Genomic DNA, 20,586 nt, shown 5'->3' with positions numbered 1-20,586 from the left:
TATTACATTTGGAACACCATATGTTTGACAAGATGTCTCATGCCCCATATGCTCTGAGAGTTATGAGGACTGAGTCAGTGAATGATGACTATCTTTTGCTATTTTAATGGCAAGGGCTCAGAATTTCCATTAGTTTCAACATATGATGTAGGGAGGGGCAGATGGAACACTGGTNGGGGCAGAAGGAACACTGGTCAGTAAAAATCCCCTCAAGTTTCTACCATATTCTTCTGAAGAACTCCTGTAATCTTAGTGCCTAAAATTAGGGAAAGGGTGGGTGCTAGTCCTCTATTTTACTGAAAGAGAAAGCTGGGGCTATAAGTTTAGAAGTCTTAGAATAATTCCAGAAGGTAAAGGGAGTACTTGGCTTAAGTCCAGGTATTTTTTTCTTTAATGTAACATATTCTTTCCACTGCTTCTCAGGTATTTGGGTAACTTCTCTTTGGGAAGATGAAGTTTTGGAATAATGAGCTGGATTTCATAATTCTGTTTTCTTTGTTTTTTTATTTTTTAAAGTTTATTTATTTTTTTAGTAATTTCTACCCAATGTGGGGATCAAACTCACAACTCTGAGATCAAGAGGCCTATGCTCTTCTGACTGAGCCAGCCAGGCACCCCTCCTAATTCTGTTTTCTATGGCTATGGTTTAGGATGTCCATTGTCCTGGATTTCCCTTCTTCTGTGTTTTCCCCTTTCCCAAACCCAGCTATGGGGAATTCACCCCCCAGTGCCTTAGAAAGTGAGGAGATACTCTCCCCACTCCCAAACCCAACCAACCCAGTTAGAGGAGGAATTATACTGGACTAGGTTGTAGATGTTGGCTTATGGTCTGCAAGCAGATTGGACCCAGTGCTTTTGGTTTTAACTCCCCCGTTTCTAAGCATCTGTTTAACCCCCCTACACCGGTATCATTGACTTTTCTAACTTAAGGACCATTCTGACTCCTACCCAAAGACAAATTCACTTTGGGAATCAATGCCTCTGGGGTAATCTCCTCAGACACCCTCATCTTTGGGCATTGTATGTCATGTGACCACTGGACCACTTTCTGATAGGATGACTTAGAAAGTTATAAATGCAAGGACATGCTGAACCCTGATGCCTCCTTCCCCCAGATAGAATTACAGCCCTGGAGTTTTTATGTTGGTAGCCAGAAAGAACTAGTGAACCTATCAGTGAGTTTTATTAATAATGGGAAAAGACCTTTTCTAAGTTAGAGCAGTTTGCTTTGTCTGGAGGTACCTTTGGGGAGGACATGGAATGGAATAAAAAAAATCACAATGATTTTGGGCTTCGCTCTGGGGCTGGTGCCAGGAAGCCAGACAGCATTATGTCCCACCAGCTGCTCCTGCCTTTGAAAGGCTGCTTCCTGCTCATGGGGACAATTGCTTCACAGATGCTTGTCCCTAAGATCAAGAGTGGTACCAAAGATTTAGGGCAGCCCTGCACTGAAGAGAAGGATTGTACCGCTGCTTTAGGTCACTGGCCATGAATTTGTCTGCTTAATGAGTCCACCTTTGTTTTTAAAGTCTCAGGGGTATTAAAAATCAAGACTACTTGGATGGCTGTTTGGAAAGAGGTATGGACGAATAACTTGGCTTTATGGGAAAGGACTTAGAGTACTCAGATTACAAGGAACACAGCAGTATCCTAACAGCTTGAAAATTGGATATTTTGTGGTTCAATTGTGGCCCAAAGTATTAACCTGACAGATTTGGGGGAAATTGTCATATTCCTTCAGCAGAAAGCAAAATGTGGCGTCTAACTAAAATGATTGTTTGTAATTGACTCTGTCGACACCTGATGTCCTTTCCTAGTAAGGGATGGGGATGCCTGATAATGACAGGTTGCAATCTGTAAGTCACTTAGGGAACTGGGATGTCCTAATTTTAGTGGAGGGAGGAGAAAGCACATGAACTGGGTTATCTTGTTTGGGCCAATAGGCAGACATAGGAATAAGTGTGGTGAAAAATGCCATTTTATCCTTACTTGAGTTAGGAAAAAAGCAGGAGGATATCCGGGGTAAGGCAGTCTTCCTCCTGGGTGGTGGGAAGCTCCTGGGCTTGGTTCAGAGGAGGGCAGGAATTAATTAGGTTGATAAGGTTGAAGTTTCATCATTAGAGAAGCACTCACTGGAGGCTTCCAGCAGACAAGGACATCACAGCTGACGGGAGACCAGCAGGTTTGGAACTTTCGAATAGCTCTAGAGACCATTTTTAAGTGAAGCTGAGAAGAAGACTAGAATGTAAAGATGATGTATAACTTGGAGACATAAAAGCAGTGTTGGTGAGGATTGACAGTTGGAGCAGACCCTCCTTTTTCATGCATGCTCAAGCAAATACTGTTTGAACGTTCAGCTGTAATTGTGTTCTATCCTTGGAGAGTAATAACGAGGAGTGTTGACTTGGGCTGCTATAAGAAAACACCTGCTTATGCAGGACACTTAATTCTCACAGTTCTAGAGGCTGGGAAGTTCAAGTTCAAGATGTTGACAGAGTTGGTTCCTGATGAGAACTCTTTTTCTGGCTTGCAGAGGGCTGCCTTTTCCCTGTGTCCGCACATGGGGTGGGGAGGGGGGAGAGCCCGTGTGTGCTCAGGCATGCATGCGGGTGCTCTGGTCTCTCTTCCTCATCTTATAAGGACACTAATCCCATCATGGGGTTCCACCCTCGTGACTTCTAAACCTTATTACCTTCAAAGTTCCCACTTCCAAATACTATCACATTGACGGGGCTGCAACATGTGAATTTGGTGGGGGTTGGGGGACAGACATTCAGTTCATAATGAGTAAGAGTTCTAGTTATCTATTGCTGTGTGACAGGTCTCCTCAAACACTCGGAGGCTAAAATGAACACAATTTATCATATGCCAGGATTTTTGGGGTCAGATACTCAAGCAGGGCTCAGCGAGGTAATTCTTCTGTTCCACATGGTGTTGACTGGGCTCCCTCAATGGTGTTTAGCTGGTGGCTGGTCTGCTCTGGGGGTGGGGAGGAGCAGAGGGTCTAAGATGTTTTCATTCATAGGCCTGGAACCTTGATAGAGATGGCTGGAAGGTGGGTCTTGGGGGCCCCTCCCTCTGCATGTGGTTTCAGGACCTCTCCACATGGCCTGTCCGGCTGGGTATTTGGGCTTCTTATGGGGCCTCTTTGGGTTCCAAGTACAGGTGGAGCCACTTACCAAATACACTGTACAAAGAGGGTTTTGGGGAGAAGTGGTAAGTTTTGCGTATGTTGAGTTTGGGATACCTATGAGATGCTGAGGTAGAGTTGTTCAGTCTCTGGTTGGGAATATGGATCTGAAGCTTCTTGAAGAGGTTTAGGCCACAGATGGAGATTTTGGAGCCCGTGAGGTTTTCGCTACCATACATCCCTGATGAGCATAGACTGCAGAGCTGAGGGAAAGAATGTAGAATAAGAGGAGATTTTGAAAGCTAAAGAACATCCATTTCTTAAAAGGATATCCAGAAGGAGAAACCAGCATTTTCATAAAGAAAATGAGGCAAGAGAGACCTTCTAGAAGCAAGGGTAGCTGTAGACTTAATATAAGGAGAAGGGTCTACAGTGTCAAAGATCAAGAAGGAAGGGGTGAGGAGGACATTATTGCTCAAGTACTAAGAGCTTTGATGCCAGGAAGAGCAGGTTAAATCCTGGCCCTGCCTCTTGCTGGTTGTATGACTTTGAGCAGCCCCCTTACCCGCAATTACTTTATCTGTAGAATGGGGACACTAATAATAATACCTATGCCATAGGGTTGTTATTTAAGTGCGTTAGTCCATATTTTCAGCATGTAATGGATCGTTTGCTACATGCTTTAAAGAGTTTGAAAGATTCGTGGTTCTGGTAGCTAGACAATCTTTGACCTTAGAACAGTTTGGTGACGATGTGAAATTTCTTTGGCTTGACAACAAGTGTTACAAAGTGGTTAATCCCATTGTAACAGGCTTGAAGAAATCCCATCATTTCCTAATTGCATTTTCATGTCTTAGTGTCCTCTAAAATAAATCGCACTTCATGTTTTTACAACCTCTATTGCATTTTCAGACCACTACTGTTTTTATCCTGAAGCGTACGCTAAGGATTTCTTGGACGTAGGAGCTGGGGTTGGCACACAGGTGTCAGGATGGCCCCCATTTGTTTAGTAAATAACATTTTATGGCGACACAGCTATTTCTATTCTTTTCTGTGTTATCCCTGGCTGCTTTCATGTTCCAATGGTGGAGTTGAGTAGTCTTGACAGACCATATGGGCCGCAAAACCTAAAATATTTATACTGTCTGGTCCTTTTCGGGGGAAAATGGTGCTTATGCTTTCTTAGGCTTCCTGTTTCTGCCTCTGTTTCTTAGGTGTTTCTTCTCCCAGCTGTTACTTCTGTTTTGCTTATCCCCAAGAGCCCAGAATGCAGGAGCAGTTATGGTTGCAGAAATAAAAACATTGCACTGAAACAGTGAAGGTTTTCTTGCACAGGCTGACTGCCAGAAGGACAGAAACTTGTGAGTGTGCCCGGCCTATAGATACTTCTGCTGTTGTTGTCGTTGTGTTGTAGATTTCATGGGAACTGGAGTGAAAACCACGAGTTACTGGTATCTAACTAGCTAGGGCCTAGCTCTAACCGGACGATCCAGAACACTTGGGTTGCATTCATTTGGATGACATTCTTCTTTCCCCTGAGAAGGCCAGAGAGTCTAGAAATGGCATAAGTTGGCTAGATAATGCAGGGAGACAGAGTTACTCTGGGGCTTTGTCCAGGTGAGATGTGAGAATCAGGCCATCTTTTCAGGGCTAGGGTGGGAATTGGTCAGATTGTGGATCTGGTTACTTCTGAGGCAGAAAAAACCATCTCCTGGTTGGGAGGTATATTCATTGTTTAGAGCCCCATTTGTTATTTAACACATTTCTCTGGGCTGTAGATTCTTCTGGTTTAGGGCACCGAGGGTTTTGAGAAAGATAACAGAGAGGTGTGTAATTTATTCTGTTATCATAGGCTGAATCAATTTCAACAGAAGCCCGACGTTTGAAGATAACCAAGTATGTTATATTGTTTACTTTGGGGAGGTTTTTTTGTTTGTTTGTTTGTTTTCTCCCCCTGGCTCACCAGCTGCCAAATTAAAAATCAATCTACCTACTTGCAAATCACCACCTCACATCCCCACCTACCCCCCCAAACAAAAGCCAAAATTGGAAAGTACAAAAGAAATGCACCATTTCTATGATGGGGTAGACAAAAATGATCTCTTAAGGCTAAGTATAGGTGGGCCTAGCAAAATTAAAAAGAACCAATTGCTGGTAATGTTCTCATACTTCAGGTTCATAGAATGTGGAATGTGAGAGCTGAAGGAATCTTAGGGGTCCTGGAATCTGCCCCACCCCAAGACCATGGAGAAGGGAATCAGGGCATAGAGGGGTTAGCCAGTGCTCTGCTTTTCACCCTCTTTGTGAAGCTTCATTCAACTTCTCTTTGCTTCAAGCTGCTATCAATACAAATACATTTGTTCTAAGAAGTGGCTTGAAATGGTCAAGCTGGATTGTCCAGACTGAAAACGCTGTTAAATTGGTGCCTCCCAGAGGGGGATATGAAGGTTCCTGGGGTTCAAGCCCAAAACAAAAAGAATAAAACCTCCAAGGGAAGGATTTTAAATTCAACAGAGGGAGGGCAGTGTTTGGTGGGAGAGTTAGGGAGGCTGTCTTTGCTCTGGTACCCAGAAGTGGATTTGGGGATAAAAATTCCAGTTTTAGTAGAAAATGTTCCCAGGACAAAGACTTTGAGGAGCTTGGGGGGATTGGGACAGGGAAGGGAGGGAGATCACACAAGTGTGTGTTGTTGAGCCAAGTTGTACACAGGGTAACTTGGGCTGAAAGCCACAGCAAATTTCCGGAAGAGTGTAGGTCATGCCTTAGAGTTGTCCTGGCCGAGGAGCGAGAGAGCAGACGTATTTATCTTCCCACATCTTGTCACTTCCTAACCTGACAGTGAAGAGGTGAGTGGGAGAGACTCATTCTCCATCCTGCATTGGGTTCCAGTAACCTGAGGCAGTCTTCCCCAAAAGGATTAAACTGCTATATAACTAAGGGGAAAAGGGCAACCGAGGGGAACTGGGCAGAGTGCTGGCAGTATCTCTGTAGACACCTTTCTGATACCTTCAGATCGTGCTGAGGGAATGCACCCTCTGGTTCGTCTTACTTCCTAAGCTCATTAGGTAGTATCAGTCATTGGATCTTAGCTTCTTTAGTCTTCGGAATTCTTATTCTAAGTGAAAGTTGAGGAAATGAAGGTTTCAGCTATAGTAAACCAGCTGCAAATTCAGATATTTGGTTGGCAGGCTTTTCTTTCTGCTTCTCTTAGGGAATTTCAGTTTCCAGTAAGGAAACAGACTTAAAAACAAAACTAGCATATATTCCAAGTAGCAATTGAAAGGAAAATAGCAACACAGTAAATGTTCTGAGGCTCATATCGAATTACCAAGCACACAACATCATGGTTCTTTCTCGCAGACGTGTAATCCATCTGTACATATAGTAACAGCAGGAGTCGTTGGTGTGGTCCAGACTTGAATTCGTTGCCCAACTCACAACTCTAAAAGGAAGAAGGAAAAACGGGAGGAGAATTACCTTTCACGTAGAGCAGAAGGCAGATGGGATGGGAGTGTGAGAGGAAGAGAGTGACAGAGGTGGGCTCGCCAAGAGGGGCCATTGCACCAACTTGGGAGTGTCAGAGTGAACGCCAAGAAGATGGGAACAGCTGGTGTTTACTGAGCTTTAACTAGGCTCTAAGCTCTGTTCTAAGGAGTTCTTAATGCATTAACCCACTTAAACCTTATGATGATGCTGTAAGTGGGGAAACAGAAGAAGAAACTCGCAGGAGGTCACATTGCTAGTAAGTGGCAGAACTGGGATTTGAACGCAGGCTTCCTGGCTCCTGCATTGGACCGCAGTGCCGACGCTGGGGGCTTAGCTGGACTTGGCATCTGCCTGTTATGTATGAAATTCTTCATCTTGAGTCTAAACTACCTAAAAATCCCCCTTTATCCTCTGAGTAGAACTTAGCTTTCTTTTTTTTTTAATTGAATTTTAATTATTCATGTATTGCTTGAATACATGTAAAAGTATCAGTTAAAACTTCACAGATAGAAGGCATGGTTTCCTTTGAACAACACCCCTAAATTCCTGTTTTCTCCCTGCTATCTGTTTATTGTGTATCATTTCAGATTTTTAAAAATACATTTAGATGCTTATGATGTATTCTTTGAAAACATAGGGTAGTGTTTTGTACTTTTTTACTTAGAAAAGAAAACACATTAATTATATGATACCATAGCTCAGCGGTTCCCAAACTTTGTTGATTTATGACTCTCTTCGTATCTTAGTAATTGTTTCATGATGTCCTAGGTCAAAAGTAATTATTTCATGGTGCCCTATCTAATAAGGGTTAGAGGCAACAAGCTTAGTATTTCTGTCCTGACAACCTAGTGGCCATTTGACACATGACCTACGTGAAAATAGTATCTCCAGTTCATTCTTTTTTTTTTTTTTTTAAGATTTTATTTATTTATTTGACAGAGATAGAGACAGCCAGCGAGAGAGGGAACACAAGCAGGGGGAGCGGGAGAGGAAGAAGCAGGCTCATAGCGGAGGAGCCTGATGTGGGGCTTCGATCCCATAACGCCGGGATCACGCCCTGAGCCGAAGGCAGACGCTTAACCGCTGTGCCACCCAGGCGCCCCTCTCCAGTTCATTCTTAACCACAATCACCTGGGAACTGGGTGTGTGCACCTGTTGGGCATCCCCTGGCTCCTCAGACTCTGGGGTCAGACCAGATACTGCCACACACATTGCCTCGCACACCTCTTTTCACACGGTCCTTGCTTTTTACCACAGCAACCGCTAAAAACCCAGCGTTGTAAAAAGTATGACATCAAAAGGAATATAGCATGATCTAATAATGTTAGAGCTGGGGACTTCCTTGAGCTTCTAGTTTGCACAGTAGGTATCTGACAGATGTCTAGAATGGCTCCTTTTCCCTGGTGCACTTCAGTGCCTGATTTGAGAGCAGTGGCCATAGTTATAAATTTTGCAGTTCATTTTTTTCATCACACAGTGTGTTCTTAGAGATCTAACCAGGTTACCCATCAAGATCTACCTCGTATAATACACTGAAGAATCATCTGGACTATGAACAGATGATAGGTTATTTACCATTTTCCTGACGATGGCCATTAATAGTCTAATGTTTTATAATTTAATATAGGCTTGCAGTGAGAATCGTTGTTATGTTCCTCTGTGTTCATGTGGGCAAATTGGGGAATAAGGGAATTATTGGGCCATAGGCCAGTCAGATTTTTAAATCTTAATAAATGCTCACAAACGGAGCTTGACTCTCGCTGAAGAAATGATTTCCTGTAACCCCTTGAAACAGGACTAATGCTGGCTTATTTTTCTTGGGCTCTATACCCCATGACTGTCCCACGGCAGAAGAATAGTTGTCCTGGTGGAAAAGTATGTAGTAGTCACACTGTAGACGTAGGTAATTAAGATACACAATGTTTGAGAGGCAAGTGTAGGGTGTGAATAGGCCAAGAGGAGGAGGAAGATCAGAACCCATCGGAAACTGCGGGGTGTATTTCGTAGGACAATGAGGAGGCCATTCATTTAGAGTAAATAATTTATTTAGGGCACAGATGGCAAATACCTTGCAAGCATACCTTACATGTTCCCTACCCCTCCGTGGCAGACATAGCCCATCCATCATGGCACTCATTCTCATTGAGACTTGGATCCTTCCTCACAGCCCTGGGAGATGCCACCACCTAAGTGGTGTGGGCATAGAAAATGAAACGTACCTGTCATCCCTGGAGGCAGAGAGGAGGAGGAGAGGCAGGTTGAAGTTAGGCAGAGAAGGGCTAAGGAGTTCAAAGGATGCCAAGCAAGGAGAATTTGAAAAATACGTTTCAGACGTTATTGGCCAAATGACTAGCGATTCTCCTCTCTGAGACAATAGATCTCAGAGACTATTGATCTCGGTAGGTATTCTTTTTCTTGCCTTAGTTCTAAATTATCCCATTTATTTCTAGAAAAGTAATCATCAGAGGGCCCTTTTATTATTCTCCTCCGTGGCATGTGGTCTACTAATTCAACTGTACTTATTAAGTAACAAATCATCAGCAAATCACCATTTATAGATATGTTTCACATGGTTTAATTGTCTCATATTTATTAACTTTTTATTAACTTCTAAAATCCTTGCAACAGCCCTGCAGAATAGGTACTGTTGCTCTTTCCATGTGACATTTGCAGAAATTGAGAGCGAGGTTCAACATTTGTACATGGTTATACAGCTAGTAAGTGGCCCAGTCAATACGCTTTTCCACTGTTCAGTGATAACTGTGTAAATGCCAAGCATCGCTTCTGACTAGAAGGAGATCACCAAGAGTAGAATGATGGTTTCCAAGGGCCCGGAGACAGAGGGCTGCAGAATGACTTTTTTCTTTTTTTTTTTTTAATGTTTTTTTGTTATATTATGTTAGTCACCATACAGTACATCCCTGGTTTCTGATGCAAAGTTCGATGATTAATTAGTTGCGTATAACACCCAGTGCACCATGCAATACATGCCCTCCTTACTACCCATCACCAGCCTATCCCATTCCCCCACCCCAGAGTCCATAGTCTCTTGATTAGGGCTAGAGTTTCAGTTTTACAAGGTGAACGTTCTCTGGGGATGGATGATGGCGATGGTTGTGCACCGTTGTGAATGCATTTAGTACCACTGAACTGTGTCTTTAGCCAAGTCTGTGGCTTGCCCAGAGCAATGGAGCTCCATCACCTAGGATCCACGAGAGCCACGAGGATATCCCATTGAAGTGCATGTTCTCTCCCTAGTTCTTCTCTCTTGTAGGACTCAAATACTACTCAAAGTATTAATTCTCTATCATTTATACCCTTGCCTGTTGTCTTTTTATTATGGAATTGTTTGTGTTGATTTTCAGAAGGTGTAACCTTGAGGAAATATCTACGGGAGCCAAGACTGTACTTTGGAAAAAAGACTATATTAAATTTCTCTTAGTTATTAAGTATGCATCTTACGGTTCAGCCATTTGACCTATAATCTCTGCTTTTTTTTTTCTCCCTAGCACTGGCTCGAACCTAACAAGTCCATCTCCAAGCAAATGAAATGTAAGTGTCAATCTGTGGTTTCACTTTTGCTATGAAATGTCCAAAGATAGGTTCTGTTTCTCGACAAAGTTTCTCCTTCTGGGGAAGAAATGGCTGGAGTTAAAGATCTGTGGGGGGAGGGCTTCTCTCTCCCATTGGGTGCTGTGTGACTTCTCTTCTTTGCTGGCCTTTACCTTCCCTGTAGTCACTCTTGCCATCACCTTACCTTCATAGTTCATATTCGAACAGGAGCATTGGAATTAGATGATTAAGTATCTGTTAAACATGACCACCAGGTGCCCGGTTCCTTTGGATTGTGGGGGTTGTTACTAAGTGGTTTCGGGTGGGAGGTGCAGTCTCGCGGGGGTGGGAAAAGTAGGTGTATTTTGAAACTACACTCTTGCTGCTAACTTTACTGAGGATTGTATTATTCTTTTCTACCCTTCAAACTCCCTACAATAATTTCTTCCCTCTGAGTAATTCTTTTCAAGCCGTCATGTTCTGAACTGCCTTTATTTTTTTTTTTTTTAATTGATGAACTCTCGGGGAAGTTGCCTTGGGAAACATCTTTCTAGAACATCTGGTCATCCACTCGGGGCATCATGAAGAGGGTGTTGCCTGGGTCGTGGATGGCATGGTGCTTTGTCTTGGTCATCTGTGCTAGGCTGTAGTCAGCCTGCTTTTATTTATGACTTGGAGGAGGGCTTCTGAAATGCACTTCAGAAATTCATTGCCTGCCCTGAAATCCATTTATCCCTCCACGTCAACTTTCCCAGGGCTCTGCAATGTAGGCAATAAATCAGTTTCTCATTGGAAATCAGCTTAGCGCATAATATGTCACTTATCATTATTCAAGGGATTCTTTCCTTTTTCAAATACAATGAAATTATTCTGGGCAGGGCTTTTAAGTGGGAGAAGGAAGAACTGAACGTGGATGGCAAACTAGCAACCTATTCCTTTAAGCCTCCTTTTTTCCCCCTCCTGTTCCCTCCTCCCTCATCCCACCTTCCCTTTGTTTCTTCCCTTTCCTCTTCTTTCCATTCCCCCATCTCTCTGGAGCAAACTGTCTGATCAGTGCAGGAAAGACAGCCAGGTTGTTCTGGGGATGGCTGATGCCCATGGTTGCTGGGAGCCATGGCTGTTGCAAGGAACTGACGGGAAAGTTGTATGAGGTGAAAACAGGAGCAGCAGTGGGCATGTGATGTCCAGAGATGTCAGTCTGTTGGGATACAGCTGGAATAGAATCGGAACAAACATCTAACCAGAAATAAGTGGATAGAGGTATCAAGAAGCTTTATGTAGAATGATATGAAGGATAATAAGAATTAATTAACATGTCGGAAAAAAAATTGCTGGGGCATCTGGGTGGCTAAATCGATAAAGTGTCTGACTCTTGATTTCTGCTTGGATCATGATCTTGAGGTCCTGGGATTGAGCCGATGTGGGTCTCCCTACGCAGTGGAGAATCTGTTTGAGATTCTCTTTCCCTCTTCCTTTGCCCCTCCCACACATACTCTAAGATAAATAAATGAAAAAAGTCTTTTAAAAAATTGCTGATGCGTAGCTTTTATCCCTTAGCTAAGTTTTGATATTTTTGTTTGTGTTTTAAAATGTTTAGACAATTTTCCAGTAAGGTTATTTATAGTAAACGGTTCTTTGACTTTGGTACTTAAATGTCATGCAATATTTTCCTTAGACTACACACATTTTTAAAATATAAATTTATCTCTAAAGTCAGATGTCTTTCAACACTTAATAGAAGAGACAACTTTTAATTTGTGAAGAATTTTCTGTTTAACAACTTTGTCTCCATGCTAAGTAAATCTGAACAACCAATTGAAAATTTATAATATTTGGTAAAAATGTTTTAAGGATTGACATTTGACTGCTGGCCAGTGTCAATCTAATAACAAATGAAATCTGAGTCAGGAAAGAAGAACTCCGTAAAATTCAATTTCTAAACCAGACCAGGTGACTCACTAATTCTAGGAACTGGTAAAGGTCTTATCTATCACCCAGTCCACTGTTGTATTTTTGAGGACATTACTAAATAAGAAATCATGTAATTTTCTCAAGATCACAAATCTAGTTTTGTTGTTGATGATGCTATCTTTTAGTATCAAGAATTTCTGTATTCTTAAATGTATATCCTGGAAAAATTAACTTTACCATAAATTCAAAAAATTTTAAACTAGGACTTGTATATTTTATTAACCCAGAGACACTGGGGTCAACTCCTGGGACTCATCCATGAATCTATCAAAAGGATCTGGTTACAAAACTCCAGGCAATTTTCTTCTTGGGTATGTGTATGCCTTTTATCCTTTGATTGTCTTTGAGTAGCCAATGAGGGCAAATTTCTTGGAGGATTGGTTTGATGGCAGACTTTCAGGTTCTTTGCCCTGACCCTATTAAGATCTCTTTAACTATGGTTGTTCTCAGGAAAGGTGTTTTCCAGGGTTGGCTGAAGGTCAGCTGCCCTGATTAACAAACTCTCTACAAAGACATTATTATTTCTTATTAGGATTTTTAAAGATCATTTTTATTTATTTCACTTGTTATTTAAATTTTTTCTCTTTTAAATGAGATATAATTGGCATGTAACATCGTATAAGTTTAAGATATGTAACATAATGATTTAACATATGTATGTATTGCAAAATGATTGCCATAGTAAGATTACTTGATATCCATTACATCACATAGACATTCACAGCTCATGTATTAAATAGGTTTTAAATAATGTCCATGAGTTTTCTTATTTCAGAAGAATTTAAAATGAAAACCCAAACTATTTCCTTTCTCTTCCCCCTTCTATCTTCAAGCCCACTCCAAAGAAATAGCTGTTAACAATATTTTGTATATCCTTCTTGGATTTCCTAGGTATATATAAGCTCCCCCATCATATAGATGTGACCTTTTATAAACAGGAATGAGATCGATTTCTATGTATTATTCTTCACCTTATTTTTTAATAGCTTTAGAGATTTTTTAAATATCAGTGATTGATGATTGGCTTCATTTTATTTATATGATTTTTAAAAAGATTTTATTTACATATTTTAGAGAGAGAATGAGGAAGAGAGAGATCATGAGGCAGGGAGGAGTAGAGGGAGAGAGAGAAACAGACTCCGCACTGAGTGGGGAGCCTAACTCGGTGCTTGATCCCGGAACTCTGGGGTCACGATCTGAGCCAAAGGCAGACACCCAACCGACTAATTCACCCAGGTGCCCTGATAGACTTCATTTTAAAAATGGCTTTCTGATAATTACATGAATATATAACAGACATCAAAATATTTTCTAGTAATTTGTTATTATGCATTATGCTGCGATAAACATGCTTATATGTACTTTCTTGCATGTTTGCAAGTACATCTGTCCTAGAAATTCCTTTTAGAAGTGAAATTGTTGGATCAAAAGGTATACATTTTATGCTTCCTTAGTGATAAATATCATTTAAAGACCTTATAGTAATCTACTCACGATAATGTTATGTGAGACCCTTTCCCCCAAATCTCGTTGATAATAGGTAGAATCAAACTTATTTTTATGGTGACTTCAAATGTATTACGGAAGAGAAATATTTAATTGAGAGAATAATTAATTGGACAGTTACTTAATTGGGTATACATTCTATTTTATATTTGAAAAGATTTTGTTTGTTTAGAGAGTACAGGTGAGTGGGGACAGGGACAGGGACAGAGCCAGAGGGAGAGGGAAAGAGAGCATCTCAAGCAGACTCCATGCTGAGCACAGAGCCCAGTGTGGGGGCTTGATCTTATGACCTCGAGATCATGACCTGAGCCAAGATCAAGAGTCAAATGTTCAGCAGACTGAGCCACCCAGGTGCCCTTGAGTATACATTTTAAAGCTGAAAAACTTCTTAAACCAAAGTCTTATTTCTCCTCTGAACTTAAATTTTATTTTTTAAATGAACATATGGTAAAATTGACTTTATTTTGCTGTATAGTTCTGTAAATTTTAACATATAGGTTTGTATAATCTCCAGTACAATCAGGGTAGAGAATAAATCCATCACCCCAAAAACCTCCCTTGTGTTCCCTTTTGTAGTCATGTAGCCTCACCCTTAAGCACTAGCAACTCCTGATTTGTTGTCAGTATAGTTTGTGTCCTTTGAGAACGTCATATAAATGGAATGATATAGAATGTAATATTTGAAGACTGACTTTTAAAATCAGCCTTAATAACCCTGAGATTTGGCCAAGCTGCTATGTTTTTCAATACAGGGTACCAGAAAATTATTAAATAATAAAAGTTGGTCTTTGAAATATCAAGAAAGTGACGAACCTCTAACAAGATTGATAAAAAAGGAGACGCAAGTTATCAATATCTGTTATCCGTATCAGCCTCTTTCGAGGCTATCACTACAGATCCCACAGAAGAAGTCTAGGTTGTAAGTTTGACAGCTTAGATGAAATGGGCTCATTTCTCAAAAACCATGAATTATCAGAACTTACCCAATATGAAATATATAACTTGACTAGTTTTATGATTATCAAAGAAAATAGGTTAAACCTCCAGATAAGAAAGTCTCCAGCCCATTTGCTGTTGCTCTGTTGCTGCCAGAACCCCCTTTGCTTTAACTAGGAGCTTCTCCTGGAGCTTTCCCCATCCATGGTGATGCCTTCCCAGTATCTGAGTTCTGTCCAGGGGATACCAGAGGGAAAAACGTGGAGAACCCAATGCCAGTTCAGTGGTCTTGTGACTTATTGTCCTTTCCCACTCTGCCTGCTATTATTTATTTTCCAGAGTCCTTAAATAGCTGCTGCATACATTCTGTCCAGATTTTATGGCTGGATTCAGTGGGAGAGGTGGGGTAGGGTGCGATTAGGCAATACTTCCTGGTATTGGGACCTTCAAATCAAACTTTTTATCATTCCTTGTCAGCTAGGTCAAAATGCAGGTAGGCTACATGATTGAGCAGTGTTGGGAATATCTTCCTCATTTCCCTATTCCATCATTGTATGTCTATAGGCACAAATGTGGACTGAGATCTTTTCCTTTTCAGAGGCTTCAGATAGTAGGTTGTCTGCAAAATGTTAAATGAAGTGCATATTTGGATATTTGATTTTCAGAGTCTTTGGGTTCCATGTAGGAATAGTGAGTGTCTTCACTCATAACCTACGGCTTTTAGTCTTGTTCCCATGACTGGGGAATGTAGCTTAGTGTGTCTACAAGTAGTGGCACACATCAAAAGAACAAAATGTCATGTCTTACAGGGTCTATGTAACCACACAAACTTTTAGCGTGAAGAAGTTTAAAAAAGTTAAACATTATGATTCAGATGTGCCTAAATGGGACATTATTTCCCCACGACTGAATTCAGTTTTCTGTTTGCTTCTTTCCTCTGGAGGCAAAAAGTTCAAAATTGCCACTTCAGGATAACTCAGGATCTGCCAGTTTAGAATCTGATCTCCAGGAAATTACTCGGTGAATTCATTATTTAAACATAATCACTTGAAAGTGCATCCTTCCATATCGGGGTATTTTTCCCACACCAAGAGGTCTTCCTCCTCCATTCCCAGAATGGCTTCATAAGGCAGGGGACGCTTATGAACCATCATGGCAGCAAGGATGACGTCTCTCTCGTGCCTGGACCTCTGAGTCTTCCCCTGGCCTGTCTTAGGCGATTTGGCTTTTGGTTGCTGATGTCTCTCCCCGCTGTATCCTTTCTGGATGTCACTGGTCCCACTTGTCCTTTCAGTGTGCACTGGCATGTACTGCTGAGACCTCTGGTCCTGGTCCTGGTCTTGCCCTGCAGGTCTACAGACTTTGCCCCTGGTGGTTCCCACTCTAGGTATCTTTCACTTGTTGGCTCTCAGCGCTTCTGTATTTACCACTGGGACAGGCAGGCACTGCTCAGCCTCTTCTGCGCCCTGCTTCAGCCTTGGAAAAACTTATGTACCCTAAGTAAGGCTCCTTCTCTGCTTAAACAGTTTGGGGCCATTTCTTCTGTATTCTCCAAAGTCCTAACAGAACACTTCCCCAAACTACTCCAGGATTTCTTTGTCTTGCTCATATGCCTCACTCTGTTCAGCCAAGCTAGGGTGTTGAGGGGTGCTGGATGCCTTCTCATAGCTGCAGATAGCATTTTAAATGTGGTTTTGTCCTCTCTGGGTCTCTTCTCTCTACTTGCCTTCCTTCCCCACCCCTACCCACAATTAATAATAGCTTTTATCCTTGGATGCAAGATTAATATCCTAAAACAATATTTATACACGAGCAGCAACTATTTCTCTAATGTAATGGGAAAAAGGGCTATTACCTACCACAGCAATAACAAGTTATATTTGAGAAACTTGTTTTTACAAGAAATGTGCAAAAAAATTGAAATTTTACTGTGGAGTTACTGTAGATTAAAAAAAGGAGTTCAATAAATGAAGACTTCTTATGTTTCCATTTAATATTGTTAAAGTCAATTCTTTGTAAATTAATATATACATTCAAATAACTTTCAAATCAAAATGTCAGTGAGATTCTTTATGGCATTTAACAAACTGATTCTAAGGCTCATTGGCAAAAAAAAAAAATGCTCCAGAATAGCCGATAAATATATGGAAAAGAACAATATAAGGTAGGGTCCTTGTTTTATTAGGTAGCAAATCAAGACATATGAGCTATAATAGTTGAGTCCTCGCAATAGACACATATAATAATTAAGATAGATACAGGAATAGGAAAAGAAACAGAACAGAAAACACCCAATCTCAAATTGACCCTTTATTTGTGAGAATATGGGTTATGATAAAGGTTGTATTTCATATCAGAGATAGAAAGATTATTCAAGGCATGATTTTTTGGAATGCCTTTTCACTCGGAAAAAGAAAAAAAAAAAGCCAAAGACCTACTTCACAGCATATATGCAGTTCATTCCAGATGAATTCAAAAGCCCAATGTATTTAATACTCCACAGAAGTTTTAGGTAAAAGGGGCGCCTGGGTGGCACAGCGGTTAAGCGTCTGCCTTCGGCTCAGGGCGTGATCCCGGCGTTCTGGGATTGAGCCCCATCAGGCTCCTTCGCTATGAGCCTGCTTCTTCCTCTCCCAACTCCCCCTGCTTGTGTTCCCTCTCTCGCTGGCTGTCTCTTATCTCTGTCGAATAAATAAATAAAATCTTTAAAAAAAAAAAGTTTTAGGTAAAAATTTAGGACTATTTTTATAATGATGGAATCAAACAGGGCTTCCTAAGGAAAATATAAACAGGAGTAACAAAGCAAAATGCTGACAAATTTGTGCAAAAATTAAACTCATGTACCAGAATATTTGGTTTGCTCGCTGCATAGAGTAGATTTTCAATAAATCTTTGTTGAATGAATGAGTATAAAACAAATTATAAATAAGTTAAAACACAAAGTAAATAATGAAGAACATTTGCCAAATATGTAACAAGTACTAAATATGCAGACTATATAAAGTGTGATGGTATAAACCCAAAACTACACCACTCAATAAAAATGTGACAAGATCCATAGAAGGAATAAAAATAAATGGCCAGTAAACTCATAGACATTTACTCAATATCGTTAGTAACAAGGAAAATGTAAATTAAAACAAGGCGGTTTTGTTACATTGAGAAAATAGTTAATACTGATGCAATTGATGAGGATGGGAGTGTAACACCTCTGGTGGGGGCACTTAAACTAGTCCATCCATTTCAGAAGGAAATTTTACCAGATCATTCTAAATTAAAAATGCCTGTGTCCCTTCACATGCTAAGGACAGACCATCTGTGCTGGGTATAGTGAGTGAAGACCGGTAACAAGAAGATGGTAATTTACCCTTTGCATTCTTTTTAGTTCTTGCATTTTTGTTGAAGTGCTCAAAAAGTAGCTGGAAGGTGGGGGCACCTGGGTGGCTCAGTCTTTAAGCGACTGCCTTCCACTCAGGGCATGATCCCAGGACCCCTTCAGCTCAGGGCATGGTCCCAGGGTCCTGGGGTCGAGTCCCGCATTAGGCTCTCTGCTCCTCTGGGAGCCTGCTTCTTCCTCTCCCACTCCCCCTGCTTGTGTTCCCACTCTCGCTGACTCTCTCTCTCTCTCTCTCTCTCTCTCTCTGTCAAATAAATAAATAAATAAATCTTAAAAAAAAAAAGCTGAAAGGTAATAGAAAAGCTATATTTTAGATGACTTGATTACATTTTTGTTGTTGAATTTAAATTCTCTCTAAAGTTATCAGCCATTGCTCATTTTGGACTCCTCTTACTAGTTTTAACTTTTTCTCCATGTAGGATAACCTAATTTATATATGAGATTCTCGAATTTTAATTTTGTACTGTGCGATGATATGCTTCATGGGTTAGTTTAGAAGGATTAACAATATTCAATATCAGAATTTATGAGATTGTGGTGAATGCAGAGAAAGTGTTTAGGATACTTAAAGTGTAAGTCAGAAGTAAAAGTGTAGATGTGTTTTTAAAAAATGCCTAGGTCTCTTGCTCCAACAAGCTCATCTCTATGAATCTATTGAAAGTGAAATGTATCCAAGCACAGGTATATATTATACAAGGTATATATTGCGGCATTTCTTATAGCACTGAGAATTGGAAGAAATAAAAAGCCTGTAATTCTGGCAAGGCTAAATAAATTCTGTGGAATACACACAGTCATTGAAAGGAACAAGACAGACCCATAGCATTGACACTGAAAGATTTTTTAGATATATATTGAGTTGGGGCGCCTGGGTGGCACAGTCGTTAAGCGTCTGCCTTCGGCTCAGGGCGTGATCCCAGTGGTCTGGGATCAAACCCCGCATCAGGCTTCTCTGCTGGGAGCCTGCTTCCTCCTCTCCCACTCCCCTACTTGTGTTCCCTCTCTCGCTGGCTGTCTCTCTGTGTCAAATAAATAAATAAAATCTTAAAAAAAAAGAGATATATCTTAAGAAAACAAGTAAAAATTCCACATATCGGATGATCCATAGATATGAAAATAAGCAGGTTATTTTAGATGAACATGTAAAGGCAGAGGAAGGTTGCAAAGATGTGTAACTAACTGGTTACCTCGGGGGAAGAGAGTAGGGTAGAGGGAGGTGAGGACACATGCATTATATTATATGGTTATATTTTATTACGTAGTTTTATTTTACTCAGATCTTTCACAATGAGAATATTTTCCTAGATAACTTGGTAATTAAGAGAAGACAAAAGGAGAGCAAGTTTTATGTAAAAAATGAGAAAGAGAGGGAGAGGGAAAGTAGGGGAGAGGAGGGGAGAAATCAAAGTGCGTTGTGCATTAAGAATGTGATATAAAAATACAAACCGAGATGAAAGAAGACCCACTTCCAGAGAGGTTCTCTGCTTAATCCTGGCTGGTACCTGATGAGCCCAGAAGGGTAGTTAAGATCACCTTCTTGCTCTATTTATCAAGCACTGCCCCTGCCAAGTGCCCTGAAGAGACAGGGGTGCTTGAGGACGGCTTCTGCATGCAAATCAGGGTGGAGAGGACCTCCAGCGTCTGCATAAAACATGGTGCAACTCAGCCGTAGAGCGCCGTTGAGTCAAGTTGCTGGCTGGTGTCTGTAGGGCTCCCTCCCTGCAGTTCCGATGACGCTGCCTGGAAGCCTGAGCTGGCACATCATTTCTGTCTCTGATGGTGCTATTTGTGAGATTTCGTGTTCATGTGGCATTCCTTAGCTTTCCAGCACCACTCGAGGCTAATCTAGTGAATAATCCCCTTGTTGCTGGATGATTCTGTCAATGGAAAACCTATCTTCTTCTGTAGCGTACGGAGAGCATACCAGGAGCCTGGCTTTTGCTCTGGTGTAAGAAGGAGAAAAGCCATGGGTCCCACACCTATTCATGGGGCCAGTTAGATGCCTGCCTTCCACCACTTTTGTTCTTCCAAGGACTCCTCTTGCCAAGGTAATTTGTTTCCTCCAGGGCTGCCGTAACAAAACTACCCACGCTGGGTGGCTTAAACAACAGAAATCTCTTCTCTCACAGTTGTGGAGACTAGAAGTCTGAAATCAAGGTATCAGCAGGGCCATGCTCCCCCCGAAGGCTCAAGGGGAGAATCCTTCCTTGCCTCTTCCAGCTCTTGGTAGTTGCTGGCCGTCCTTGGCATTCCTTCCTTGGCTTGTAGCTGTATCATTCCAATCCTTGTCGTCAACGCCACATCACCTTCTCCCTGTGTTTCTCTGTGTCTGTGTCCAAGTCTCTTTTTTCTCTTATAAAGGTATCAGTCATTGGCTTTAGGGCTCACCCTAACCCAGTATGACCTCATGTTAATCACATCTGCAAAGACCTTATTTCCAAATACAGTTACATTCTGATGTTCTGGGCGGGGGGCAGGAATTTCCAGGGAACACTACCCAGCCCACTGCACCAAGTGACCTCCGCTCAGATCTCCCACATCTTTGAATACTTCTGTTTATTCTTTTGGTTACCGTCATGTTTTTGCTTTGTGGCTCATTTCTTCACTT

The 20,586-nt window shown here is 41.3% G+C and overlaps 1 protein-coding gene across 4 annotated transcripts in view; it reads left to right on the top strand.

Annotated features, from left to right (window-relative positions):
• Window positions 1-20,586, top strand: part of FRMD3 (FERM domain containing 3) — a 309,467-nt gene that overhangs the window by 165,590 nt on the left and 123,291 nt on the right. For all 4 annotated transcript variants that reach the window (XM_034647100.1, XM_034647098.1, XM_034647099.1 and 1 more), the window contains one exon: window positions 10,126-10,168. In XM_034647100.1, coding sequence (XP_034502991.1) covers window positions 10,126-10,168 — 43 coding nt within the window. The remainder of the gene's footprint in view (window positions 1-10,125; window positions 10,169-20,586) is intronic.

This window comes from Ailuropoda melanoleuca, chromosome 17 (assembly GCF_002007445.2).
Source record: "Ailuropoda melanoleuca isolate Jingjing chromosome 17, ASM200744v2, whole genome shotgun sequence".
NCBI lineage: Eukaryota > Metazoa > Chordata > Mammalia > Carnivora > Ursidae > Ailuropoda > Ailuropoda melanoleuca.
Note: the sequence above shows the minus strand (reverse complement) of the source record. Positions and strands in the feature narration are given on the sequence as shown.